Below are 23858 nucleotides of genomic sequence, written 5' to 3'. Positions count from 1 at the left end.
CCTATCCTTGCATCATCACCTAGTCTGCCTAACATCTCAAAGTCATGACACTTAAACAAAGCTTAACATCAAAAAAAGTCCAGTTCCCCCTTTCCTTTTTCTATTATTAATTCAAAATGTAATTGTTTTCAATGATCATATAACCCAGCTAGTTTTGATTCAGATAAATCCAGGTAACACCACTTGGATACGGCAATATAATCCTACCAAAAGTTCTCCAGGTTTTCAAAAAAAAAAACGAAAATAGGGACAGGCAACATTGTGTGGGACAAGGCGACAAAATATGCACGTGCCTCGATTAGCCAAGAGATCAAAATAAATGCTGGTTGTCCTGTCAACACTAGCCTTTCAACTAAGTGGGATTGAAATCCAATTTTTTTTCAGAAATGCTTTAACAATTTTTTTCTGCAACCCAGTCACTGGCATTCAAAAGTAATTTTAAATATTCACTTCATATACCAGTAATATTATGCTTGCTACTAAGTGGTATCGCTTTTGTAATGTTAGAGTTAGAGGAAGAAATGTGTTTCTTGACGGGAATTTCAGAAATTGTTTTTGATTTGATTTGATTTATTACTGTCACATGTATTAACATACAGTGAAAAGTATCGTTTCTTGCGCGCTATACAGACAAAGCATACCGTTCATAGAGAAGGAAATGAGAATGTGCAGAATGTAGTATTACAGTCGTAGAATCAAGTTTGAGAAGCATCGAATGAGAGTAAAAGATAGAATTAGAAGGTATGCTGGGCACAGCTTGCAAGAAGTTGCGTCGCTCTGGTGCCATCTTGGAAAAAAAGCTACTCTGTTTTGTTTTCCACTTTAATGTAAATTTGTAAAGTTGTGTGTACAAGGTTTAAAAATATATGCTCAGAAAGCAACGTACATTTGTTGTAACTCGAGAAAAAGCAATTAAGATGTATTCGAGACATTCCAGCTGTACTTCCACAAATTGTATTTCAGTGCATTAAACTTCAGCTGGGACTTATTAAACAATCTAATCATCCAAACATCGCTTTACTGTAAAAGATCAGGTTTCTCATATGGGAAAAAGAATTTTCAAAGAATGTGAATGACTGAAAATAAGATGGGACATTCTTGTTGCTGGAGTGTTAAAATTACCCAATAGCTCAAATGAACTGAAGACACCCTAGCTGTGCACATTAACGAGAGAATGAGTTAAGCCAAACAGTTGTAGTTGTTTGCTGAATCCCCACAAATCAATACTGTTCATTAGACACATTTTGGGTAATTACCAACAACTTTTTCATCGCATTTTGCAAGCAAAAGAAATGGAATTTAATTCTCTGGGCTAACTAGCAAAATTTAAATTGCGTTATGTCTTCTAAACTAAAGAAATACAGCAGCGATAAGACAGTTATCAGTGGCAAACATTGCTGTAACAATTTACGTCATTTTAAAAGGTCTGATGGCAGACTTGTGACACTCCATGTGTACCTATCCATAATTTGTACAGCACCCTAACTGGCCAGAAAAGTAATGGCTACAAATGCCACAATAACTTTAATGTTTTCACAACTTGGTGCAGACTACCGGTCAGCACAAGTTTAAAATAATGGTCAATAAAGTGTGAGGAAACATGAGATTTCTCAATATTTTCTTCAATATCATTGTTAATTACTATGAAACAGGCTTGTGTGCGTGGGCGTGATTGATTTAACTAAACTGAAGACATTCAGACATCAAGGGTCAAAACATCAATAGGGAGTAGGTGCGAGGGCAAGTGGTTGAAGTGGAAATGACAGAGTGCCAGGGGAAGAGATGAATAAGAACTTACATTTGGCAGATAAGGGAAGTGATGTAAAGTTCACCGCTATTTTTCAAAAGGAACATATACAATTGAGAGATCGTAAATGGGTGAGACAAAATATTAAGTTTACTTTTAGAAAAATAGTAGCCATAAAATAACATGAAAGATTGGTCAAGCCTGGAAAACTGAACTTATAAAGAATCATAGAAACAACAGAGTGGAAGATCACAGGGAAAAACATTTCTGAAGAGGAACTGAAGACTGTTAGTAAGCAGCAATGAGATCTTGACAAAGACAGTATGTTGCTTTTTAATATTCATTCATGGGATGTGGGCATCGCTGGCTGGGCCAGCCTTTACTACCCATCTCTAATTGCCCTTTAACTAGTAGGCCATTTCAGAGGGCATTTAAGAGTCAGTGGGTCTGGAGTCAAATGTAGGCCAGACTGGGTAAAGACAGCAGATTTCCTTCCCTAAAAGACATTAGTGAACCAGATGAACTATTACAACAATCAACCATGGTTTCATGGTCATCATTAGATTTTTTATTGAATTCAAATTTCACCATCTGTCGTAATGGGATTCTGGGGCTCTCGATTACTAGTCCAGTGACAACATCGGTAGACCATCGCCTCCCTGGAAGCAGATCAGTGAACAGTAACTGCTACCACCATCAGTGAGGAAAAGCCCAGAGCAGCAGTGCACTGTTGAAAGATTAAAAATCTATAAGCACTGTTGCCATCAAAAGGGGGTTTGGGTCTGAGTTTATTAATGCTAAAATATTTTAGAAAATGCTTGTGGAAGCACAGCTAACTGTAAAATTGTTCTTGTGTTTTAGGTGGGTTTTTTTGCTGTTTAATAAATGTTTCGATTTAATATTCAAAATTTTCACAACTGATCTGAAATTTACTTAACATGACTTCAAATATCTCCTCATAATATACAAATTGCAAACCATTGTGGCAGCTTGTTCATGTCTCCCTTTGGTATTTGGGTAGACCTGGCACTTAACATCTGCTGTGCCATAAAAAAAGTTGAAAGATAAACAAAAATAGCTAAAGCAGATAGTGAAGTTACAATTCTTTGAATCTAAATTGTTTAATAGTGGCACAAGCAGGCTTACATTAATACTGCAATGAAGTCACTGTGAAAATCCCATAGTCGCCACACTTCAGCACCTGTTCGGGTACACTGAGGGAGAATTTAGCATGGCCAATTCACCTAACCAGCCTGTCTTTCAGACTGTGGGAGGAAACCAACGTGAACGATGGTGTGGGTCCAACGCAAAATTTCAGTGTTAGGTATTTCAGGAGTTAGGTATATAAGCAAGTAGTTTGAAGTGGTGATGAGCAGAGCTAAGATGGAGTACTAGTGGGCAGCATGAATAGAAATTTACATTAGGAAGGTAAGGGAAGTGACTTGAAGTTAACCACTGTATTTCAAAAAGGTACATGTACAATTGGCATAGGTCATAAATGGATGAAGCAAAGTAGTGGGTTTACTTACACCCAAAAGGTAGTAGCCAAAAAATAACATGAAAGACCTGTAAATTCTGAGATAGGACCTTCCAACGGAATGTAAAACAATGGAGTTAAAGACGAAAGAGGAAAAGACATATTTAAAGAGTGAGTGAAGAGTGTATTGGTATGTGTGGTGATGAGATCCTTATGCAGTGCTGGAAACAGGACAGCGCGGTGGCACAGTGGTTAGCATTGCTGCTTCACAGTGCCAGAAACCCGGGTTCGATTCCCGGCTTGGGTCACTGCTTGTGTGGCGTCTGCAAGTTCTCCCGCATCTGCGTGGGTTTCTCCCCTGGGTACTCCAGTTTCCTCCCATAGTCTGAAAGATGTGCTGGTTAGGTGCATTGCCAGGGTAAATTCTCCTTCAGTGTACTGAAAAGGCGCCGGAGTGTGGCGTCTAGGGGAATTTTACAGTAACTTCATTGCAGTGTTAATTTAAGCTTATTTGTGACACTAATAAATAAACTAAACAGTCCTGTGAACAAGCAGCTGCCACCACCCTCAGAAACAGTTTTGTATGCAAGACAAGCTCTGGCTCCCAGTATCAAATGAGTAAGAGAAACATTTGCATAAGACTTCCCCCATAGCAAGTGGATTTTTGATATTCTTAATGGAATTTTTATAGATTAAAATCTCTGAGAACTGTTGTCTAAAAGGGATGTTTAGCTCTGAGATACTTAAGGAGAAATATTTTGGGATTGTTTGTAGAAGAACTGTTAACTGCGCAAAATGTAATCTTGTGTCTTTAAATTTTATTTATTTTCCTTTTTTAAATAAAGGTTTGAATTTAGTTTTTAAAATCTTCACGAGTGGTTTGAGATGCTTTTTCCTGTCTTCAGATACCTTTTCATAAAATACAAATTGTAAATCATTGTGACACCTTGTTCAAGTTTCACTCGGGGATTTGGAGAGCCTGGTACTTAGCACCTGTCATATCATATCATAATCAAGCTACAAAATACAATAATTCCCGAAGTAACATTGCAGTTTCTGTATAGTACAACAAAATTAGCAAATCAGATGTTCCCATAACAACCAATGTAGTTAGGTTCTGTAGAATCGGTCTCATAAAAAATATTAAAACATTATACACTAAGTTGAAATACTGTGTATTCTTAAATTCCTACATTTGTAAATGAAACAATTTTTAAAATAAGTGAAAGACTATAAAGAAATACATTAACTATTTATCTTTGCCTCCATGCTGCCTACCTTGCTTAGCCATACTCCTGCTCATCAATCCTCCTGCTTACCAACTCTCCCCCTCCCCAACTCTTTCACTTGCAAACCTTTCCAATTCCTGATACTCCCACTTGGGTTGTGTATGTTTCTCTTGTGGGGACCATGAATTGGATTCAATGGGAATTTGAATTGTTTTTGCAGCAAGCAAGGAGATGTATTAAGGGCTTTCCCTGTCCACTCTATATACTGGCTTTGTAACTTAAAGAAAGAAAGATATTGTTTTTAAATCCTATGTAATTACAAACTATTGTCAGTAGTTCAGTCTTTTGACTATTCTAGTAAATCCTATTAATATTTTTTACTTCTAACATGAGGGTTGACCACCAGTGAAACAGTTTGGGATTGCTTCCACATTTGAACTCATGTCTCAACTTCCATACCAGAATTAAACAATCACTGTATTTGTGCTACAGGTACAGTGTCTCAAAACCAGCAACCTCGGGAGAACGACGCGGCCAGTTTTCAGGTTTGCCAGATTTCCAACTGGGTAGTTCAGGCCATGAGCCCCTCAGGTCAAGCTGGACAAGGAGGGTCAGGGTCGCTCAGAGTACGGGAATAGACCGGCACACGGTCAGGCCCTACATCATGCCAATGCAGTGCCTAGATGAATTATCCAGGTGAATTATCAATTAAAATTGATGCAGGCATATTATAAAATGTATGATTTTCAGGCAATTCCAGTTTTTGAACTGCAAGATTTGAGAGACACTGCATCCATATTGTTTAATTCAGCTCCCTCTGAAGAGTCAAATTTCATAAATCTTGGTTCTGTCAAATATGTTAAAGTGTATTTATTAGTTACAAGTGAGGTTTACATTAACATTGCAATGAAGTTACTGTGAAATTCTCCTAGTTGCCACACTCCGGCACCTGTTCGGGTCAATGCACCTAACCAGCATGCCTTTTAGACTGTGGGAGGAAATCGAAGCACCCGGAGGAAACCCATGCAGACAGTGACCCAAGCCAGGAATCGAACCCGGGTCTCTGGCGCTGTGAGGCAGCAGTGTCAACCTAATTAAAACCTTAACCAATAGAAATGCATTCCAATCTGTATCATTACCTCACACCCAATGAAAGATGCTTTGGGTGCTTCCCTCCAATAAAATTCAAAACAGCAGTTGCAAAGCTGTTTGCTTTTCATGAATAAATGTTTGAAGTGTCCAGCCAAAAAGGTTTAAATAATGATGCAATAATTCCAGCTCAACAAACTTTTAGTAGGACATATTTCAATCTTAGAATAATCTTGAGTAACTGAGAAGCTAACAGCTCAAAGATTAAAAGTATGACTTCATTTGTTCTATCCAGTAAGATTCTCGTTTCAACCTAAAATCATTGACCCAAAAGGCTGTCATGCTAAATGTGGCGTTTCACTGGTACTCTGTTATTACTTCCATCACCTCGGTGAAACAGAAAGAAAAGCTGGAAAGCAAACACACAAGACCCACTTTCAAACATTTCCTGAAACTTGGTCACAATTCTCATTAGGCTCTAACTCAAAAATGCAATTGCTTGCACGTGTACAATGAAAACCATAGGTTTTGCAAATAAGTCTGGCATCAGAATCCCCACAGAATTATCCCAGCTAAAAAACATGCCAATAATATGGACGTCAAAAGAGGGCATTGTCTAGAAAGGCTCAGTAGTGAGATTCTTGCACAAGTAACAGTTCCCAATTTTGAGATTCGTAAAATGAGACAATGAAGGAGGAGGACATTCAGCCCTTCATACCTATGCCAACTATCTAATTAGCCCCAGATGCCTGCCCCTTCCTCATAGCAAATGTTTCCCATTTTGAAAGTTAGTATTGAATTGGCTTCTACAACACTTTCAGACAATGCATCCCAGATCATAAAAACTCAGTGTAAAATAAATTCACCTCATCTCTGGTTCTTTTGCCAACTACCTGAAATCAGAGTCCCGTGGCTACTGACCTCTTTGTCACTGAAAAAAAAAGTTTATCCTTTTTCATGATTCTCAAAACTTGTATTAAATTTTAAAATTTAAGGTGCAGGACCACGGCCTATCTAGTCTCCCAACATAACTGAAGGCCCTCATCCCTGGTACCATTCCAGTAAATTTTCACTGTGCCCTGTCCAAGTCCGTAACATCTTCCCTAAAATGTGGAACCCAGAATTGAACACAATACTCCAGCTGGTCTGTACCTATCTATCCCAATTCCTTTTTCCAGCACTTGGCCTGTAGCCTTGTATACTATGACATTTCACATGCTCAGCTAAATGCTTCTCAAACGTTATGAGGGTTCCCGCCTCTACCACCCTGTCAGGCAGTGAGGTCCAGATTCTCACCAACCTCTGGGTGAATAAGTTTTTCCTCAGATCCTCTGCCCTTTACCTTACATCTATTGCACCTGGTTACTGGCCCCTCATACAGCTTGCTGTCTGACCTAGTATGCAAGTAGACCACACTGGCTACTGCGGCTTGGCAACAGACACCAGCACTGAAAACAACAACCTACAAAGACAGACGGTAGTATTACGTGCAGTACTCATGGCAGAATTAGCCTTCCAAGGATTAGCCTCTTCAGCAACTCACTGAAATTCACATAAGGACAAAAAGTTGTTTTACTTATCGACTAAATATACCAGAAAAAGTTAGGCCTGGTGCATGTAGGTGAAAGTGAATTTTTAACGTTTAAGTTTTGAACTTAAAGTTTAAGTAAGATTTGCAAAGGCATGCCATATGAAAATACCCCATCTGAAATGGATCTGTTTGCTGGCCAACTCCAGCTGGGGTGTAAGAATTAATGTGTAAAGGTTTATCACGGTTTCCCTGCTTTTGTGCTCTTCACCACTGTTCATAAAGCCAAGGATATGAGTCTTTTAAAAAAAATCTCCCGTTATCATTATTCACCTGAAGTCAATGGTTCCTGTTGGAACACGGGTAACAATCATCATTAAAACAGGGAGCAGCACTTAAACAAGTTACTCAATGGCAGCAACACCTGTTCCATTATACCCATTGTATGAATCACCACTTTCAGAAGATAAGGGGCAACAATTGGAGGAAAACCAGCAGAGGGAAAAAGACATTTCCTTTGCGCCTGCTTAAAATGAGTATTGTCATTATGACAAGACACAGGTAATATATATTGGAGCAATCACATCACTGTATCCAAGTGTTTTGACAGAATCAAATATTATAGTAAGGGTTTCTCCCGTCCATTCTCCACTCTCTTCCCCCCCTTTCTTCAACATTCTTTTCCCCTCCCACCCAACACAGTGGCTCATTGAGCAAACATTTGGCAATTTTCCTTTCTCCCCAAATACCTCATCATACTAAACTTGTCTCTCAGAATGCAAAGGCAGTATATTTAACATAGATCAAAAGTGACAATTATACAATTTCCACTCTTTTCTGTAGTAACAGGCAAAAAGGCTGCCGGCAGAGCGCCAAGAAAAAGCAAGCATACTTAGATATAGACAAACACTAAAATTGGATTAAATTGGTGTAGAACTTGGAATCAGAATGTTTTCCCTGCACTTCACCCTCCAAAGCACATCCATAACAAACAGTCACACATACAAAATGGCCTGTCATGAAAAACAGCTCCCAGATCAGGGAAACAAAAACTCAAAGGACAAAGGGTTATGAATAAAGTGAGAAAAAAAGTGCATCGTAAAATATTATCTATTTATCAGCATTCCATGTGGAAAAAAGACCTCTTAACTCCACCAAATTGAATTAGTCAAGAGCGAAGATGAATAAGATCCAGAAGACTCAGTTAACTCGGTGCTCAAAATGTCCATCCACTGCAAAGTAATAAACTAAATACAGTAAGCTGTAGTGAACAGGATGGCAGGTCTGTCATATGAGGAGAGAATAAGTCGGTTAGGATTATATTGATTGGAGTTGAGAAAAGTGAGAGGGGATCTCATAGAAATTTATAAAATTCTAACAGGATTAGACAGGGTAGATTCAGAAAGAATGTTTCCAATGGTGAGGGAGTCCAGAACTAGGGGTCATAGTTTGTGGGTAAGGGGTAAACCATTTAAGACTGAGGTGAGGAGGAATTTCTTCAGCGAATGGTGATTCTGTGGAATTCACCACCATGGAAAGTACTTGAGGCCAAAACATTGTGCGCTTTCAAGAAGAAATTAGATATAGCTCTAGGGGATAAAAGGATCAAGGGATATGAGGGGAATGGGGATCAGGATATTGAATTCAATGATCAGCCATGGTCAAAATGAATTGCAGAGCAGACTAGAAGGGCCGAATGGCCAACTCCTGCTTCTATTTTCTATGTTTCTAGGATATCAAAATAATTTTCATCTGTCTTACACTTTAAATCATCACTAATATCTTTGTACTTCTGTAATGACACAACATTAACCACAGATCACAGTTCAGAAATGTCGGTTTATCCGCAAGTCTTCTCCAGGAATACAAATAGTGAAAAGGTAGTTAAAAAGAGGGGTGATGCTGATTTAGGGACTGAAAAGGAATATATACATATGGAGACAGAGGTATTAAATTAATACTTTACATCACAGATGGGGCAAAAATAAGAGATATTAGAAAAGCTGGCTATACTTAAAGTTGGTAAATCAGCAGGACCAGATAAAATACATCAGAGGATACTGAGGAAAGAGTGAAAATCGTGGAGGCGTGACCATAATCTTCTGATCCTCCTTAGATACAGAGGTGGTGCCAGAAAACTGGAGAACTGCAAACATTACACCGTTGTTCAAAAAAAAAAGAGTATAACGATAAGCCCAGCACTATCAGCCAGACAGTCCAACCTATGTGGTGGCAAAATTTTAGAAACCATAGTTTGGGACAAAATTGTCACTTAAGGACATAAGAACATAAGAACATAAGAAATAGGAGCAGGAGTAGGCCATCTAGCCCCTCGAGGCTGCCCCGCCATTCAATAAGATCATGGCTGATCTGAAGTGGATCAGTTCCACTTACCCGCCTGATCCCCATAACCCCTAATTCCCTTATCGATCAGGAATCCATCTATCCGTGATTTAAACATATTCAACGAGGTAGCCTCCACCACTTCAGTGGGCAGAGAATTCCAGAGCTTCACCACCCTCTGAGAGAAGAAGTTCCTCCTCAACTCTGTCCTAAACTGACCCCCCTTTATTTTGAGGCTGTGCCTTCTAGTTCTAGTTTCCTTTCTAAGTGGAAAGAATCTCTCCATCTCTACCCTATCCAGCCCCTTCATTATCTTATAGGTCTCTATAAGATCCCCCCTCAGCCTTCTAAATTCCAACAAATACAAACCCAATCTGCTCAGTCTCTCCTCATAATCAACACCCCTCATCTCTGGTATCACTGGTTTGGTGACCAGTGGCGTGCCGCAGGGATCGGTGCTGGGGCCTCAATTGTTTACCATTTACATAGATGATCTGGAGGAGGGGACTGAATCTAGGGTATTCAAGTTTGCTGATGACACGAAGGTGAGTGAGAAAGCGAATTGCGTGGAGGACGCGGAAAGTCTGCAGAGAGATTTGGATAGGCTGAGCGAGTGGGCGAGGATCTGGCAGATGGAATATAACGTTAGCAAATGTGAGGTTATCCACTTTGGAAGAAATAATAGTAAATTGGAATATTATTTAAATGGAGAAAAATTACATCGTGCGACTGTGCAGAGGGACCTGGGGGTCCTTGTGCACGAATCGCAAAAACTCAGTCTGCAGGTGCAGCAGGTGATCAAGAAGGCAAATGGAATGTTGGCCTTTATCGCGAGGGGGATAGAATATAAAAGCAGGGAGGTCTTGCTGCAACTGTACAAGGCACTGGTGAGGCCGCAACTGGAGTACTGTGTGCAGTTTTGGTCCCCTTATTTGCGAAAGGATATATTGGCCTTGGAGGGAGTGCAGAGAAGGTTCACCAGGTTGATACCGGAGATGAGGGGTGTAGCTTATGAGGAGAGATTAAACAGATTGGGTCTGTACTCGTTGGAGTTTAGAAGGATGAGGGGTGATCTTATAGAGACGTATAAGATAATGAAGGGGCTGGATAGGGTAGAGGTGGAGAGATTCTTTCCACTTAGAAGGGAAACCAGAACTAGAGGGCACAGCCTCAATATAAGGGGGGGCTGGTTCAGAACAGAGTTGAGGGGGAACTTCTTCTCTCAGAGGGTAGTGAATCTCTGGAATTCTCTGCCCATTGAAGTGGTGGAGGCTTCCTCGTTGAATATGTTTAAATCACGGGTAGATAGTTTTCTGATCGATAAGGGAATTAGGGGATATGGGGAGCAGGCGGGTAAGTGGAACTGATTCGCTTCAGATCAGCCATGATCTTGTTGAATGGCGGGGCAGGCTCGAAGGGCTAGATGGCCTACTCCTGCTCCTATTTCTTATGTTCTTATGTATCAACCTGGTGAACCTTCTCTGCACTCCCCCCAATGCCAATATATCCTTCCACAAATAAGGGGACCAATACTGCACACAGTATTCCAGCTGCGGCCTCACCAATGCCCTTGGACATTTAAGGATTAAGGAAAGCATTAATTAAGATAGACAAATCACGCTTATCTATTTTGATTTGAGTTTTTGATGATGTAACAGGAAGGGTTAATGAGCATAATGTGGTTGATGTTGTTTATGTGCTCTTTCAAAAGGCATTTGATGTAGTGTCACACAACAGGCAAAGTTAAAGTCCAAAGAATAAAAGGGGCAGTGGCAGCAAGGATATGAAGCTGACTGAGTGAAAGGAGAGTAGTGCTAGATGTTGGTATTTCAGACTGGAGGAAGGTATACAATGGAGTACCCCAGGGGTCGGTTCTAAGACCACCGCTTTCTTGACCTACAATCTTTTTTTAAATTCATTCATGGGATGTAGGCTTTGTTAGCGAGGCCAATATTTATTGCCCATCCCGAGTTGTTTAAAGCTTATTTATTAATCAGACCCCACTTGGAGTACTGTGCTCAGTTCTGGTCGCCTCACTATAGGAAGGATGTGGAAAAGATTGAAAGGGTGCAGAGGAGATTTACAAGGATGTTGCCTGGATTGAGTGGCATGCCTTATGAGGATAGGCTGAGGGAGCTCGGTCTTTTCTCCTTGGAGGGACGAAGGATGAGAGGAGACCTAATAGAGGTGTATAAGATGTTGAGAGACATAGATCGGGTGGACTCTCAGAGGCTTTTTCCCAGGGTGGAAATGTCTGCTACGAGAGGACACAGGTTTAAGGTGCTGGGGGGTAGGTACAGGGGAGATGTTAGGGGTAAGTTTTTCACACAGAGGGTGGTGGGCGAGTGGAATCGGCTGCCATCAGGGGTGGTGGAAGCGAACTCAATAGGGTTTTTTAAGAGACTCCTGGATGAGTACATGGAGCTTAATAGGATGGAGGGTTATAGGTAGGTCTAGAAGGTAGGGATGTGTTCGGCACAACTTGTGGGCCGAAGGGCCTGTTTGTGCTGTAGCTTTTCTATGTTCTATAAGGCTTACATTAACACTGCAATAAAGTTACTGTGAAATTCCCCTCGTCGCCACAGTCCAGCACCTGTTCGGGTCAATGCCCTAATCAGCACATCTTTCAGAATGTGGGAGGAAACCAGAGCACCCAGAGGAAACCCATGCAGACACGGGGAGAACATCCAAATTCCACACAGCCAGTGACCCAAGCCAGGAATCAAACCCGGTTCTCTGGCGCTGTGAAGCAGCAGTACTAGCCACTTGAGAAGGTGGTGGTGAACTGCCTTCATGAACTGCTGCAGTCCATGTGGTGCAGGTACACCCACAGTGCTGTCATAGGGAGTTCCAAAGTGATAACAACAATCCAGACTCGATGTGCAGAGCCCAATTTCAAAACCGGTGCATGGCTCAAAACTTGGGAGTACTGTGAATTGTGAGGAAGATAACAACAAACTCCAAGAGGACATAAACAGGTTGGTGGAATGGGCAGACAAGTGCCACATAGGCCGGAATTTTACCGTCCTGCCTGCCACGGGAATCAGAGCGGGCAAGGGGCAGACAATGGAAAGGTCTGTTGACCTCGGGTGGGATTTTATGGTTTCGGGATGAGCGAGATCATAAAATCCCGCCCATAAAATTTAATGCAGAAAAATGTGAGGTGATACATTTCTGGAAAACAATATGGAGATTCAATATAAAATAAAGGATACAATTTTAAACGGGTGCAGGAGCAGAGAGACCTGGAGGTGTACAGGTACAAATCACTGGAAAGTGACAGAGCAAGTTGTTAAAAAGGCATACAAGATCTTGGGCTTTCTAAATAGGGACATAGACTACATAAGTAAAGTAAGGAAGCCACTGTGAACCTTTGTAAAATACTGGTTCAGTCTAAACTGAGGTATTGGGCACCACACTTTAGGAAAGTTGTGAAGGCGTTAGAGAAGCGCAGAGATGATTCACAAGAATGGTTCCAGAGATGAGGAACTTCAGTTATATAAATTGGAGAAGCTAGGGTTGTTCTTTTACAGAGAGAAAGGACATTCAATAGCGGGGTTCAAACTGTTCTCATTGGCAGAAAGGTCGAGAACCAGAGGACACTGATGTAAGGTAATTGACAAAAGAAAACCAAAGGCAAGAACAGAAACATTTTTTTTAAGCAGCGTGTGGGTTGGATCCAGAATGTACTGCCTAAGAGAGCAATGGAAGCAGGTTAAACCAGGGAAATAGATAATTATCTGAAGACAAAATATTTGCATGGCTACAAGTAAAGGGTGGGGGAGTAGGAATAAGCTAAGGTGCCCCTGCCAAGAACCAGCATAGATATGACAGGCCAAATGGGATCTTTCAATGCTGTAATCACTCTGTGATGTCCCTTTTTACCTCAATGCGATACAAGAAGACAGAGCTAAAACACAATAACTCATGATTTGCAATGCTTGTGGCATATTACGAAGAAAAAATTATTCTAGACCAAGGTTTTCATCATGAAAGTAAGCGCCTTCAAACTGAATGTATTTTAAAAAGCTGATTAAGAATGTCTTACCTTAACATAACAATGTGCATAGCAGTTGTGCAGCAGGTTGTCAGATGGCTGATTAAGGCTGCTGACAGCAGGTACAAGTTGTCCGGCGTACATTGGCACTGAATGTTCCAAACTAACCTTGTCCACTTGTATTCTCAAGGCAGGTAGGGGTCGCAATGGATGAAAATGTGGTGCATTTAAGACAGGCGTGGAGTTCTGGAAGAACAAAATTTTCAATTCTTTTTTGAAGGAAGTTCATTTCCATGCCATTTTGAAGGAAATCACAGATCATACTTTGTGGGTAGATGTACTGCACTGCGTGGTACCTACACATACTGATCATGCAAGAACCAGATTCAGTCCCTATTCTTGTGTTGAATAAGCTGAGTGTTAGTCAAAGAAGCAGTAGGGCACTTGTAGTCGAGTCCAAAACTAAGGGTCATAAATTGGACAGTTAATAACGAATCTAAAAAAGGAATTCAGAATTTATTCAGAGAGTGTTTAGAATGCGGAACTCAGTGCCACAAGCAGCAGTTTAAACGATATCATAGATGCATTCAAAGGACATGAGGGAGAAAGGAATTGGAGGTTTGCGAATAGTAACAGACAAAATAGGGTAGGAGGAGGCTCATGCTGTAACTCTGGCACAGAGTTAGGCCAAATGGTCAGGTTTTGTGCTGAAACTACTATGTAATTCTACACAAAATTAGCCTTTGCAATCCTAAAGGAAATTTTCCAAAGTTTCTAATGATCCCAGCTGGAAGTGATGCAATTGCAGTAAAAACAACAGCTCGCTGTGTGTCCTCACCTTTAAACAGTCAGTTCGTTCGATAAGTATTTTTTAAAAAGCCATAAATTGCAGATCCCAGAATGCTGTACCCAAAAGTGAGGATATGGGGGAGAAGAAGTCACAAGAAAAACTGAGCACAAACAATTGCCTAATTAGTTAAGATGCCGAATTCATCCTAAATAGTGTGATGTGGTGAGAATTTTACATCACCAAAGCAGAATGATTAGGTGATGGCGACCTGTCCTGATGACCAGTTGAGTGAATTCACACATCATGAGAGTTTTCAAATCAAAGCATTGTGTAACCAGAAGTCAATGTAGGTCAGTGAGTATAGGGCTAGTGGGTTAACGGGACTTTGAATGAGTAAGGGCACATGAAACAGAGTTTTGGAAAGCTTAATCATATGGAGTACAGAAGATGGGAGGTCGGCCAGGAAAGCATTAGAACGGTCAGGTCTAGAGGTAATGAGGGCATGGGTGAGGGTTCCAGCAGCAGATGAGCTGTGGCACAGGCGGAGTTGGGCATTTGGGAGTTGGAGCGGCATGGCAGCAGAGTGGTTAGCACTATTGCCTCACAGCGCCAGGGTTCAATTCCTGGCTTGGTCTGTGAAGAGTCTGCACGTTCTCCCCGCGTCTGCGTGGGTTTCTTCTGGGTGCTCCGGTTTCCTCCCACAGTTGTGCTGGTTGGGTGCATTGGCCATGCTAAATTCTCCCTCAGTGTACCTGAACAGACGCCGGAGTGTGGCGACGAGGGGATTTTCACAGTAACTTCACTGTAGTGTTAATGTAAGCCTACTTGTGACATTAATAAATAATCTTTAAACTTTGATTCAGTGTTGACAAAGGGAAGCAGGCAAATAGGCAATTATCACTTAGCCATATCATTCGAATTTGTTACTCTTCCCCAAATTTTCTTTCTTTCCAGTGTTCTGAAGACTATTCAAAAATCCATGTATATTATAGCCACTGCACTGTCCCCTATCTTTACAACAGCTCCTGGTCCTTTTCCAAAGCTAACTTAAACCTTATGAGACAACGATCACTATCCACTGAATGTCCCCTTACTGACTCTAAATCCAGCTTTTAAACATGATTTGCAAGCCCTGGGAGGGGAGTTGAAGGAAGGGCATGGGATGGGAGAGAGAGTTAGTAGGGAGTAAATGGAAATTCAAAAGAATGTTGAACAAATCCTTTGCTTCGGTATCCAGAAAAGAACAAGATACCAGACGATGGTAAATCCTGAATTGCTTTTAAACAGTTCAGCACTTACCATTGCCTCGCTATCTTTCGGGGGCAGTGATAATTGGATCATAAGGTTTAAGTTAGCTATGGAAAAGGACAAGGCAATCCAAAGTAAAAATACTTAATTGGACCAATTCCAATTGGGTTGAGAAAGGATTTGGCCCAGATAAATTAGAATTAATGATTCTCAGGCAAGATGGTATCTGAATAATGGGCTGCCTTTAAAGAGTAGATAGTATGGGGAGAGCAAAAGTGCATATCAACAAGAGGGAAAGGTGGGGTTAGCAAACCAAAGCTCCCTGGATGCCGAAAGAGATAGCAGGAAGGATGAAGCAGAAAAGACACGAGGTCAGGTGGATGATTCAATTGAGAATCAGGCTCAAAATAGAAAGTTCTGGGGAAATTGTACAAAAAACTAAAGAGTAGTAAAGAGAAAATAAAGGGAGGAAAACCTCTTTCCATTCTCATGCCCTGGGTGGGGGGAGGGGGAGGGGGGAGCGGGGGCAGTTGTACGGTGGTTTCGTCACTGGACTAGTAATACGAGACCCAGAACAAGATCTGGGAACCTGGATTCAAATCTCACCAAAGCAGATGGTGAAATTTAAAGTCAATAAAAATCTGGAATTAAAAGTCTAATTGGTGATCATGAAACTATTGTCGATTGAACAGTAAAAGAATTAAGGGTTATGGTGAGTGGGCGGGTAAGTGGAGCTGAGTCCACGAAAAGATCAGCCATGATCTTATTGAATGGCAGAGCAGGCTCGAGGGGTCAGATGGCCTACTCCTGCTCTTAGTTCTTATGTTCTTATGTTGTCATAAAATCCCATCTGGTTCACTAATGTCCATTAGAGAAGGAAATTTGCCGTCCTTACCTGATTTTTTTTTGATTCACTCATGGACAATGGGCGTCGCTGGCTGGCCAGCATTTATTGCACAGCCCTAGTTGTCGAGGGCAATTGAGAGTCAACCACATTGCTGTGGATCTGGAGTCACATGTAGGTCAGATCAGGTAAGGACAGCAGATTTCCTTCCCTGAAGGACATTAGTGAACCAGATGGGTTTTTCCGAACATCGACAATGGTTTCGTGGTCATCAGTAGATTCTTAATTCCAGATTTTTTTTATTGAATTCAAATTCTACCATCTGTTGTGGCGGGATTCGAACCCAGGTCTCTAGAACATTAGCTGAGTTTCTGGATTAATAATCTAGCAATAATACCACCAGGCCATCGCCTTCCCCCATCTGGCCTACATGTGAATCCGGATCCACAGCAATGTGGCCGACTCTTCACTGCTTTCTGAAATGGGGGGCAGTTAGGGACACGCACTAAACGCTGGCCCAGCCAGTGACACTCATGTCCCATAAAATAAATTGTTAAAAAATTAGCTGATGTTACAGGAACCAGGGGACACAGATTTAAGATTTTGGGCAAGAATTGCAAGAGGAATGAGAGGAAGAACATTTTTTATGCCAGGCATGATGACGACCTGGGAGACTCTACCCATAAGCATGCTGGATAATGGACCGAGCAGGTGCGTGGAACTGACAGGATTGCTTATCAGCTCAAAGGACCGAATGGTCTTCCTCTGTGCCGGAAATTACTTTATGGCTCCCAATTTGCCAAACTATTTGAAGAAATCCATCTCGCGCACATTTGTGAGATTTGTTTTTAAATAAAAGAGTCTCATTACCTTTTGACCCAAAATTATAGGAAGTAAATTGTCTAGCAGGTTGAACTCAGCCAGGGTAATTGTAATTGTAGTTTTTAAAACTGTTATACATGTTAATCTTGTTGGGATATACTCTTCTAAAGCAGCCACCTCTTCTTGGCTTGGCAATGTTCTGCTCTCATCCACAGTTTCTGAAAGGTTTCAAAAGAACACCATTAGCATAAACATCATTGCTACTATCAGAATGATTGGAGGCAGTTTGGAAAGTAAACATAATACTGACAGAATGATTATTTAACCAATTATATATTAAAAATATCAGGGTGGCACAGTGAGTAGAACATTACATGACTGATGGGACAACACTGGATCAGCGACGAACATTACATGACTGATATAAATGTAAGTCTTAAAACTGCTCAGGTTACACATTGCTAAAAAACATTAGTGCTTATTACCCTTCGAGAACCAGCAAACCAGATAGCACTGTAAAAAAAATTGCCCAAATTTAAACTGATAGCTTTCATCTTGGAATAAGCTTGGAATAAAAGGAAATAAAGTAAAGTTTATTTATTAGTCACAAGGAAAACTTACATTAACACTGCAATGAAGTTACTGTGAAATTCCTCTAATCGCCACACTCTGGTGCCTGTGCAGATCATTGCACCTAACTAGCACATCCTTCAGACTGTGGGAGGAAACTGGAGCACCCAGAGGAAACCCAAGCAGACACGGGGAGAATGTGCAAACTCCACACAGACAGTGACCAAAGCCGGGAATCGAACCCAGGACCCTAGCACTGTGAGGCAATAGTCCTAACCACTGTGCCATCCATGCTGCAAATATGCAAAAGTATAGATCTGTCTAAGTGTGCCTTGGGTTCAATGTGGAACCATGAGAGAAACCAGAATGCGGATGTGCAACTGGAATAATTTTAAGCAAGGCAATAGAATCATTTACATTTATATTTAATTTACAGACAGAAACAGGTCAATTGCCTTAACTGCTGTATGACAGTGTTTATGCACAAGAGCCTCCGCTCAACCAACAGGATCGGCATAACCTTCCATTCCTTTCTCCCTCACGTGTTTATCTAGTTCCCATTGAACACATCTATACTAGCCACCCCAACCACTAATAAGGTAATAACCACTTTCTATCCATTCTGTGGCTAAAGAGCTTTCTACTCAGGACCCTGATCTTCCCGTTGCTTGCCATTTTAACACACGATCCCGCTCCCATGCCCACATGTCTGTCTTCTGTGGCTATGACTCATCTTTCATTCCCTTGCCCTGCAGTATAAATACCTCCCACTTTCTCTGCCTTTTAGCTTTGACAAAGGGTCATCTGGACTCGAAACGTCAGCTCTTTTCTCTCCTTACAGATGCTGCCAGACCTGCTGAGATTTTCCAGCATTTTCTCTTTTGGCTTCAGATTTCTCCTGAATTGTTGATTCGATCTGTTAGTAGCTGCCTTATAATTATGTCCTTTAGTGCCCCGCAAGTGGAACCAACGTCTCTACATAATATTAAAGACCTGCATTAAATCACTCCTCAGCCGTCACTGCCCAGAAAAAAGAGCCCCAACTTGTTTAATCTTCTCCAAATGGTTAGAACCTCTCTGTTCCAATATCACCCTTGTAAATCTACTTCGCGTCGTTTCCATTGCATCAATATGCTGTTTAGAATATGGGACCATAATGAAAAAAAGGCCCCTGCTGTGAAAAGGTTTCACACGGCGCAGGAAGCTTCCACTCAAGCCATAGTGCCAATGCCAAGTCTTTGAAAGAACAATCTAATTAGACCCAATCCTTTGTTCTTTCTCCATAGTCCTGTAAAAGTGTCCCTTTCAAGTATATCTTTTGAAAGTCACTACTAAGACTGTTTCCACCGCCCTTTCAAGCAGTTATTCCAATCCAAAACATCCCATTTTCTCCTCCGGTTCTTTTTCCAATTATCTTACATCTGAGTCCTCAGCTTACCGACCCTCCTCCCCTACCAGTGGAAACCATTTGATCTTATTTCACTTATTCTGACGGCACAGTAGCATAGTGGTTAGCACTGCTGCCTCACAGCGCCAGAGACCTGCGTTCAATTCCAGACTCGGGGTGACTATGTGGAGTTTGCACGTTCTCCATGTCTGCATGGGTTTCCTCCAGGTACTCCAGTTTCCTCCCACAGTCTAAAGATGTACGGGTTAGGTGGATTGGCCATGCTAAATTGCCCCTTAGTGTCCCTAGATGTGTAGGTTGGGGGGATTAGTGGAGTAAATACGTGGGGTTACGGGGATAGGGCGGGGGATGGGCCTTGGTGGGAAACTCTGTCAGAGAGTCAGTGCAGTGGCCTCCTTCTACACTGTAGGGATTCTATGATTCTATTCACTTTATCAAAACTCCTCATAATTTTATTCAATATCCTCTCAACCTTTTCTGCTCGAAGGGGAAGAAAGCAATAAAATAAACACAAACATTTGGTGGGTCTTGAAAACAGGATTTGAAGAACAGGTCAGAGGAAAGCAAATTTAAGAATGTACATAAAAGGCACATAAAATCAAATGGCCACTGGCTGACCTTCTCAATAAACCAAGGATTAGATATTGGAAAACTCAAATGAAACAGAATTTAAGCTAGCAAACTGCCTTCTTTCAACTGAAGCAGAACTTAAGTGTTTGGAGTCAAACGCCTCTCATCACTCCAACTAAACATCATGTTGTTCAGAACTCAACCTCTTGATCAAACCAACTCCCACACTGAACAATGTTTTGGTGATCAAAACCCACACACCGCAGCAACCCACAGATCCACAACACCAGACCATTTGCTCATCCCATAACAGTCAGTTAGCGGGTCAGAGTCCACATCCCTTAGCTGAACATGCTTTCCTCCCTCACCTACACCTCAATAACCAGAACCCAGCCTCCTCAGATCAGAGCATTATCTCTTCCCCCATTACCAATTATTATAACTGATTGAAGCCAGCTACCCATCCTCCTTTACCCACCATTCGTTTCCCTTTCCCCCTCTCCCTCTGTCTCGTCTCTTCATCTTCTTCCCTTACCAATTCTCTCTACTCCTCCCACCAGCCTCCCCAGGTAGCTCCATACCCCATCACCCTTCCTGTATTCCGCTTTTAACATAGAACATAGAACATTACAGCGCAGAACAGGCCCTTCGGCCCACGATGTTGCACCGACCAGTTAAAAAAAAACTGTGACCCTCCAACCTAAACCAATTTCTTTTCGTCCATGAACCTATCTACGGATCTCTTACTTGACTTAAAACTGCATTTAGGTTTTATTTCCTCTGTGTAACTGTCAAAGGAGATTGACTGCTGCATTAAAAATATTGCATTTTGTATGAATGTCAAAGAAAAAGATTAAATGATGCAAAATAAACTTTTCCAGTTTCTAACTAAGTGTGTGCTAGAATAAACAGTTCATTTTACATCATTAAAGTTTAAAGTTTATTTATTAGTGTCACAAAGTAGGCTTACGTTAACACTACAATGAAGTTACCGTGAAAATCCCCTAGTCGCCACATTCTGGCACCTGTTCGGGTACACTGAAGGAGAATTTAGCGTGGCCAATGCACCTAACAAGCACGTCTTTCAGACTGTGGAAGGAAACCGGAGCCCCCGGAGGAAATCCACGCAGACACGGGGAGAACGTGCAGACTCCGCACAGAATCATAGAAATCATAGAATCATAGAAACCCTACAGTGCAGAAGGAGGCCATTCGGCCCATCGAGTCTGCACCGACCACAATCCCACCCGGCCCTACCCCCACATATTTTACCTGCTAATCCCTCTAACCTACGCATCTCAAGACACTAAGGGGCAATTTTTAACCTGGCCAATCAACCTAACCCGCACATCTTTGGACTGTGGGAGGAAACCGGAGCACCCAGAGGAAACCCACGCAGACACGAGGAGAATGTGCAAACTCCACACAGACAGTGACCCGAGCCGGGAATCGAACCCAGGACCCTGGAGCTGTGAAGCAGCAGTGCTAACCACTGTGCTACCGTGCCGTCACAGACAGTGACCCAAGCCGGGAATCGAATCCGGGTCCCTGGCGTTGTGAGGCAGCAGTGCTAACCACTGTGCCACCGTGCTGCCCATATTCACCAGCATCAGTAGATATAATTGTTACAAATCTTTCAGCTGAAAAATTTCAGGTAGTTACTTCTATGTGACACACAACAAATTTTGTTTTAACCTGAAATAGGCTTGCTGTATGGTTCATACTCATGATCCAATCCACATGCCACCATCTTGAGTACTCTATGAACAGAGCTACTGTCCAGCCGAACCTCCATTGGACCCACAACTAGACGTTTGGTGGACATCTCATGGACACTGCCCAGATCCTCATTTTTGTTCAGAGAAACATCTTGTTGTTGAACAGAACCTGAGAAAACAGCAATACAGCATAAGCACACCCCTTCTTGAGGGAACGCAGTTCTGGAACAAATAAATCCAAGGAATAAATAGAGCCAGCTTCTTAAAAGAGAGAAACTTCATGTCAAAATACAAACAAAAAACCCAGAGTAAAATGAAAGTCGTCATGGAGATCTATAGATTTATTTAAACATATAAATTGTCAAAATGTAAATAAATCCTGTATTACATAATTAATAGCACAAGTTAATCCTACCTCCTAAAGTAAAGATGATGTTCATTAATGTTAACTGATCCACGTCTCCAAATGGGCCAAAAATGTAACTTACTCCCATTTTTGCAAATTTCCCCTTTTTCCTTCCTTTTCCGACTGAAGATTCAGAAGCACCAGAAACACAGTTAGGATTGCCAACTGGAATCTCCAGGAATTGAAGATTAATCTCAAGGCCACAAATGTAAAAATATTTGAGGTGAGGGGATCTGGTTATTTCATTAACACAGTAAGGTCTTACTGTGTTTACCCCAGTCCAACGCCAGCATCTCCACATCATGTTTCATTAACATACAGAGCAACAGGGAGGATGTTTCTTTTTCAATTGACACGGATAGGCTGTATGTCAAGCGGAATGGACAAATGGTGTGAGTGTGGAGGTGGGACGATTTAAGGCAGTAGCTCACTTTAGCAAGGCCTTTGACAAGGTACCACATGGTAGGTTGTTGCATAAGGTTAAATCTCACGGGATCCAGGGTGAGGTTTCTAAATGGATGCAAAATTGATTTCTTGACAGAAGCCAGAGGGTGGTTGCAGAGGGTTGTTTTTCAAACTGGAGGCCTGTGACCAGCGGAGTGCCTCAGGGATCAGCGCTGGGTCCATTGTTATTTGTCATTTATATTAATGATTTGGATGAGAATATAGGAAGCATGGTTAGTAAGTTTGCAGATGATACCAAGATTGGTGGCATAGTGGACAGTGAAGAAAGTTATCTCCAATTGCAACGGGATCTTGATCAATTGGGCCAGTGGGTTGATGAATGGCAGATGGAGTTTAATTTAGACAAATGCGAGGTGATGCATTTTGGCAGATTGAACCAGGGCAGGACTTACTCAGTTAATGGGAGGGCATTGGGGAGAGTTACAGAACAAAGAGATCTAGGGGTACATGTTCATAGCTCCTTGAAAGTGGAGTCACAGGTGGTCAGAGTGGCGAAGAAGGCACTCAGCATGCTTGGTTTCATCGGTCAGAACATTGAATACAGGAGTTGGGATGTCTTGTTGAAGTTGTACAAGACATTGGTAAGGCCACATTTGGAATACTGTGTACAGTTCTGGTCACCCTATTATAGAAAGGATATTATTAAACTAGAAAGAGTGCAGAAAAGATTTACTAGGATGCTACCAGGACTTGATGGTTTGAGTTATAAGGAGAGGCTGGATAGACTGGGACTTTTTTTCTCTGGAGCGTAGAAGGCTGAGGGGTGATCTTATAGAGGTCTATAAAATGATGAGGGGCACAGATCAGCTAGATAGTCAATATCTTTTCCCAAAGGTAGGGGAGTCTAAAACTAGAGTGCATAGGTTTAAGGTGAGAGGGGAGAGACACAAAAGTGTCCAGAGGGGCAATTTTTTCAGAGGGTGGTGAGTGTCTGGAACAAGCTGCCAGAGGTAGTAGTAGAGGCGGGTACAATTTTGTCTTTTAAAAGACAGTTACATGGGTAAGATGGGTATAGAGGGATATGGGCCAAATGCGGGCAATTGGGATTAGTTTAGGAGTTTAAAAAAGAGGATGGCATGGACAAGTTGGGCCGAAGGGCCTGTTTCCATGCTGTAAACCTCTATGACTCTATGACTCACATAATGAAACTTCCAGGAATACAAACAACCAGAGTCGACTCCAAGTGTTCCACTTGGGGTCCGCTCTGGTTGTGTATATTCCTGGAGGTAACCGCAGTTGGACTTAGTGCAAGGTGCTGGTTATGCCAGAGTTTTGGATGGTCTCTACTTTGAGGAAGATGAAGGATGGACGCCAGTCAAAGGAGTATTGGAATAGTTTTAAGTCTATATTAACCGATGAGTAAATCCAGTGCAGGGTCAAAACCTTTTTACTAATCACTCAAAGGTTTGGACTGCCGGAGCACTTTTCAACCTATCTAAGATCAGCTTGGATAATAAAGATAGCTTACCCCTCCCCTTTCCCTCCCAGTAGTATCTGAACATTTAAATTTCTGACTGTCTGATAGAAACTCCATGTAAATGAGTATCCAGGCGGGAGCAGAGCTCCAACCTCAACAGGACTGTTGAAGTTCCAACCACACAGCAGCC

The 23858-nt window shown here is 41.7% G+C and overlaps 1 protein-coding gene across 11 annotated transcripts in view; it reads right to left on the bottom strand.

The window, feature by feature from the left end:
- The window catches only part of vps13b (vacuolar protein sorting 13 homolog B), a 993302-nt gene that overhangs the window by 757780 nt on the left and 211664 nt on the right, over window positions 1–23858 (bottom strand). For all 11 annotated transcript variants that reach the window (XM_078215655.1, XM_078215652.1, XM_078215654.1 and 8 more), the window contains exons 13-15: window positions 21358–21549; window positions 17163–17332; window positions 13462–13656 (exon numbers count right to left, since the gene is read on the bottom strand). In XM_078215655.1, coding sequence (XP_078071781.1) covers window positions 13462–13656; window positions 17163–17332; window positions 21358–21549 — 557 coding nt within the window. The remainder of the gene's footprint in view (window positions 1–13461; window positions 13657–17162; window positions 17333–21357; window positions 21550–23858) is intronic.

This window comes from Mustelus asterias, chromosome 7 (assembly GCF_964213995.1).
Source record: "Mustelus asterias chromosome 7, sMusAst1.hap1.1, whole genome shotgun sequence".
Taxonomy (NCBI): Eukaryota; Metazoa; Chordata; class Chondrichthyes; order Carcharhiniformes; family Triakidae; genus Mustelus; species Mustelus asterias.
The sequence above is the reverse complement of the archived record's forward strand: the minus strand, read 5'-3'. Positions and strand labels throughout refer to the sequence as shown.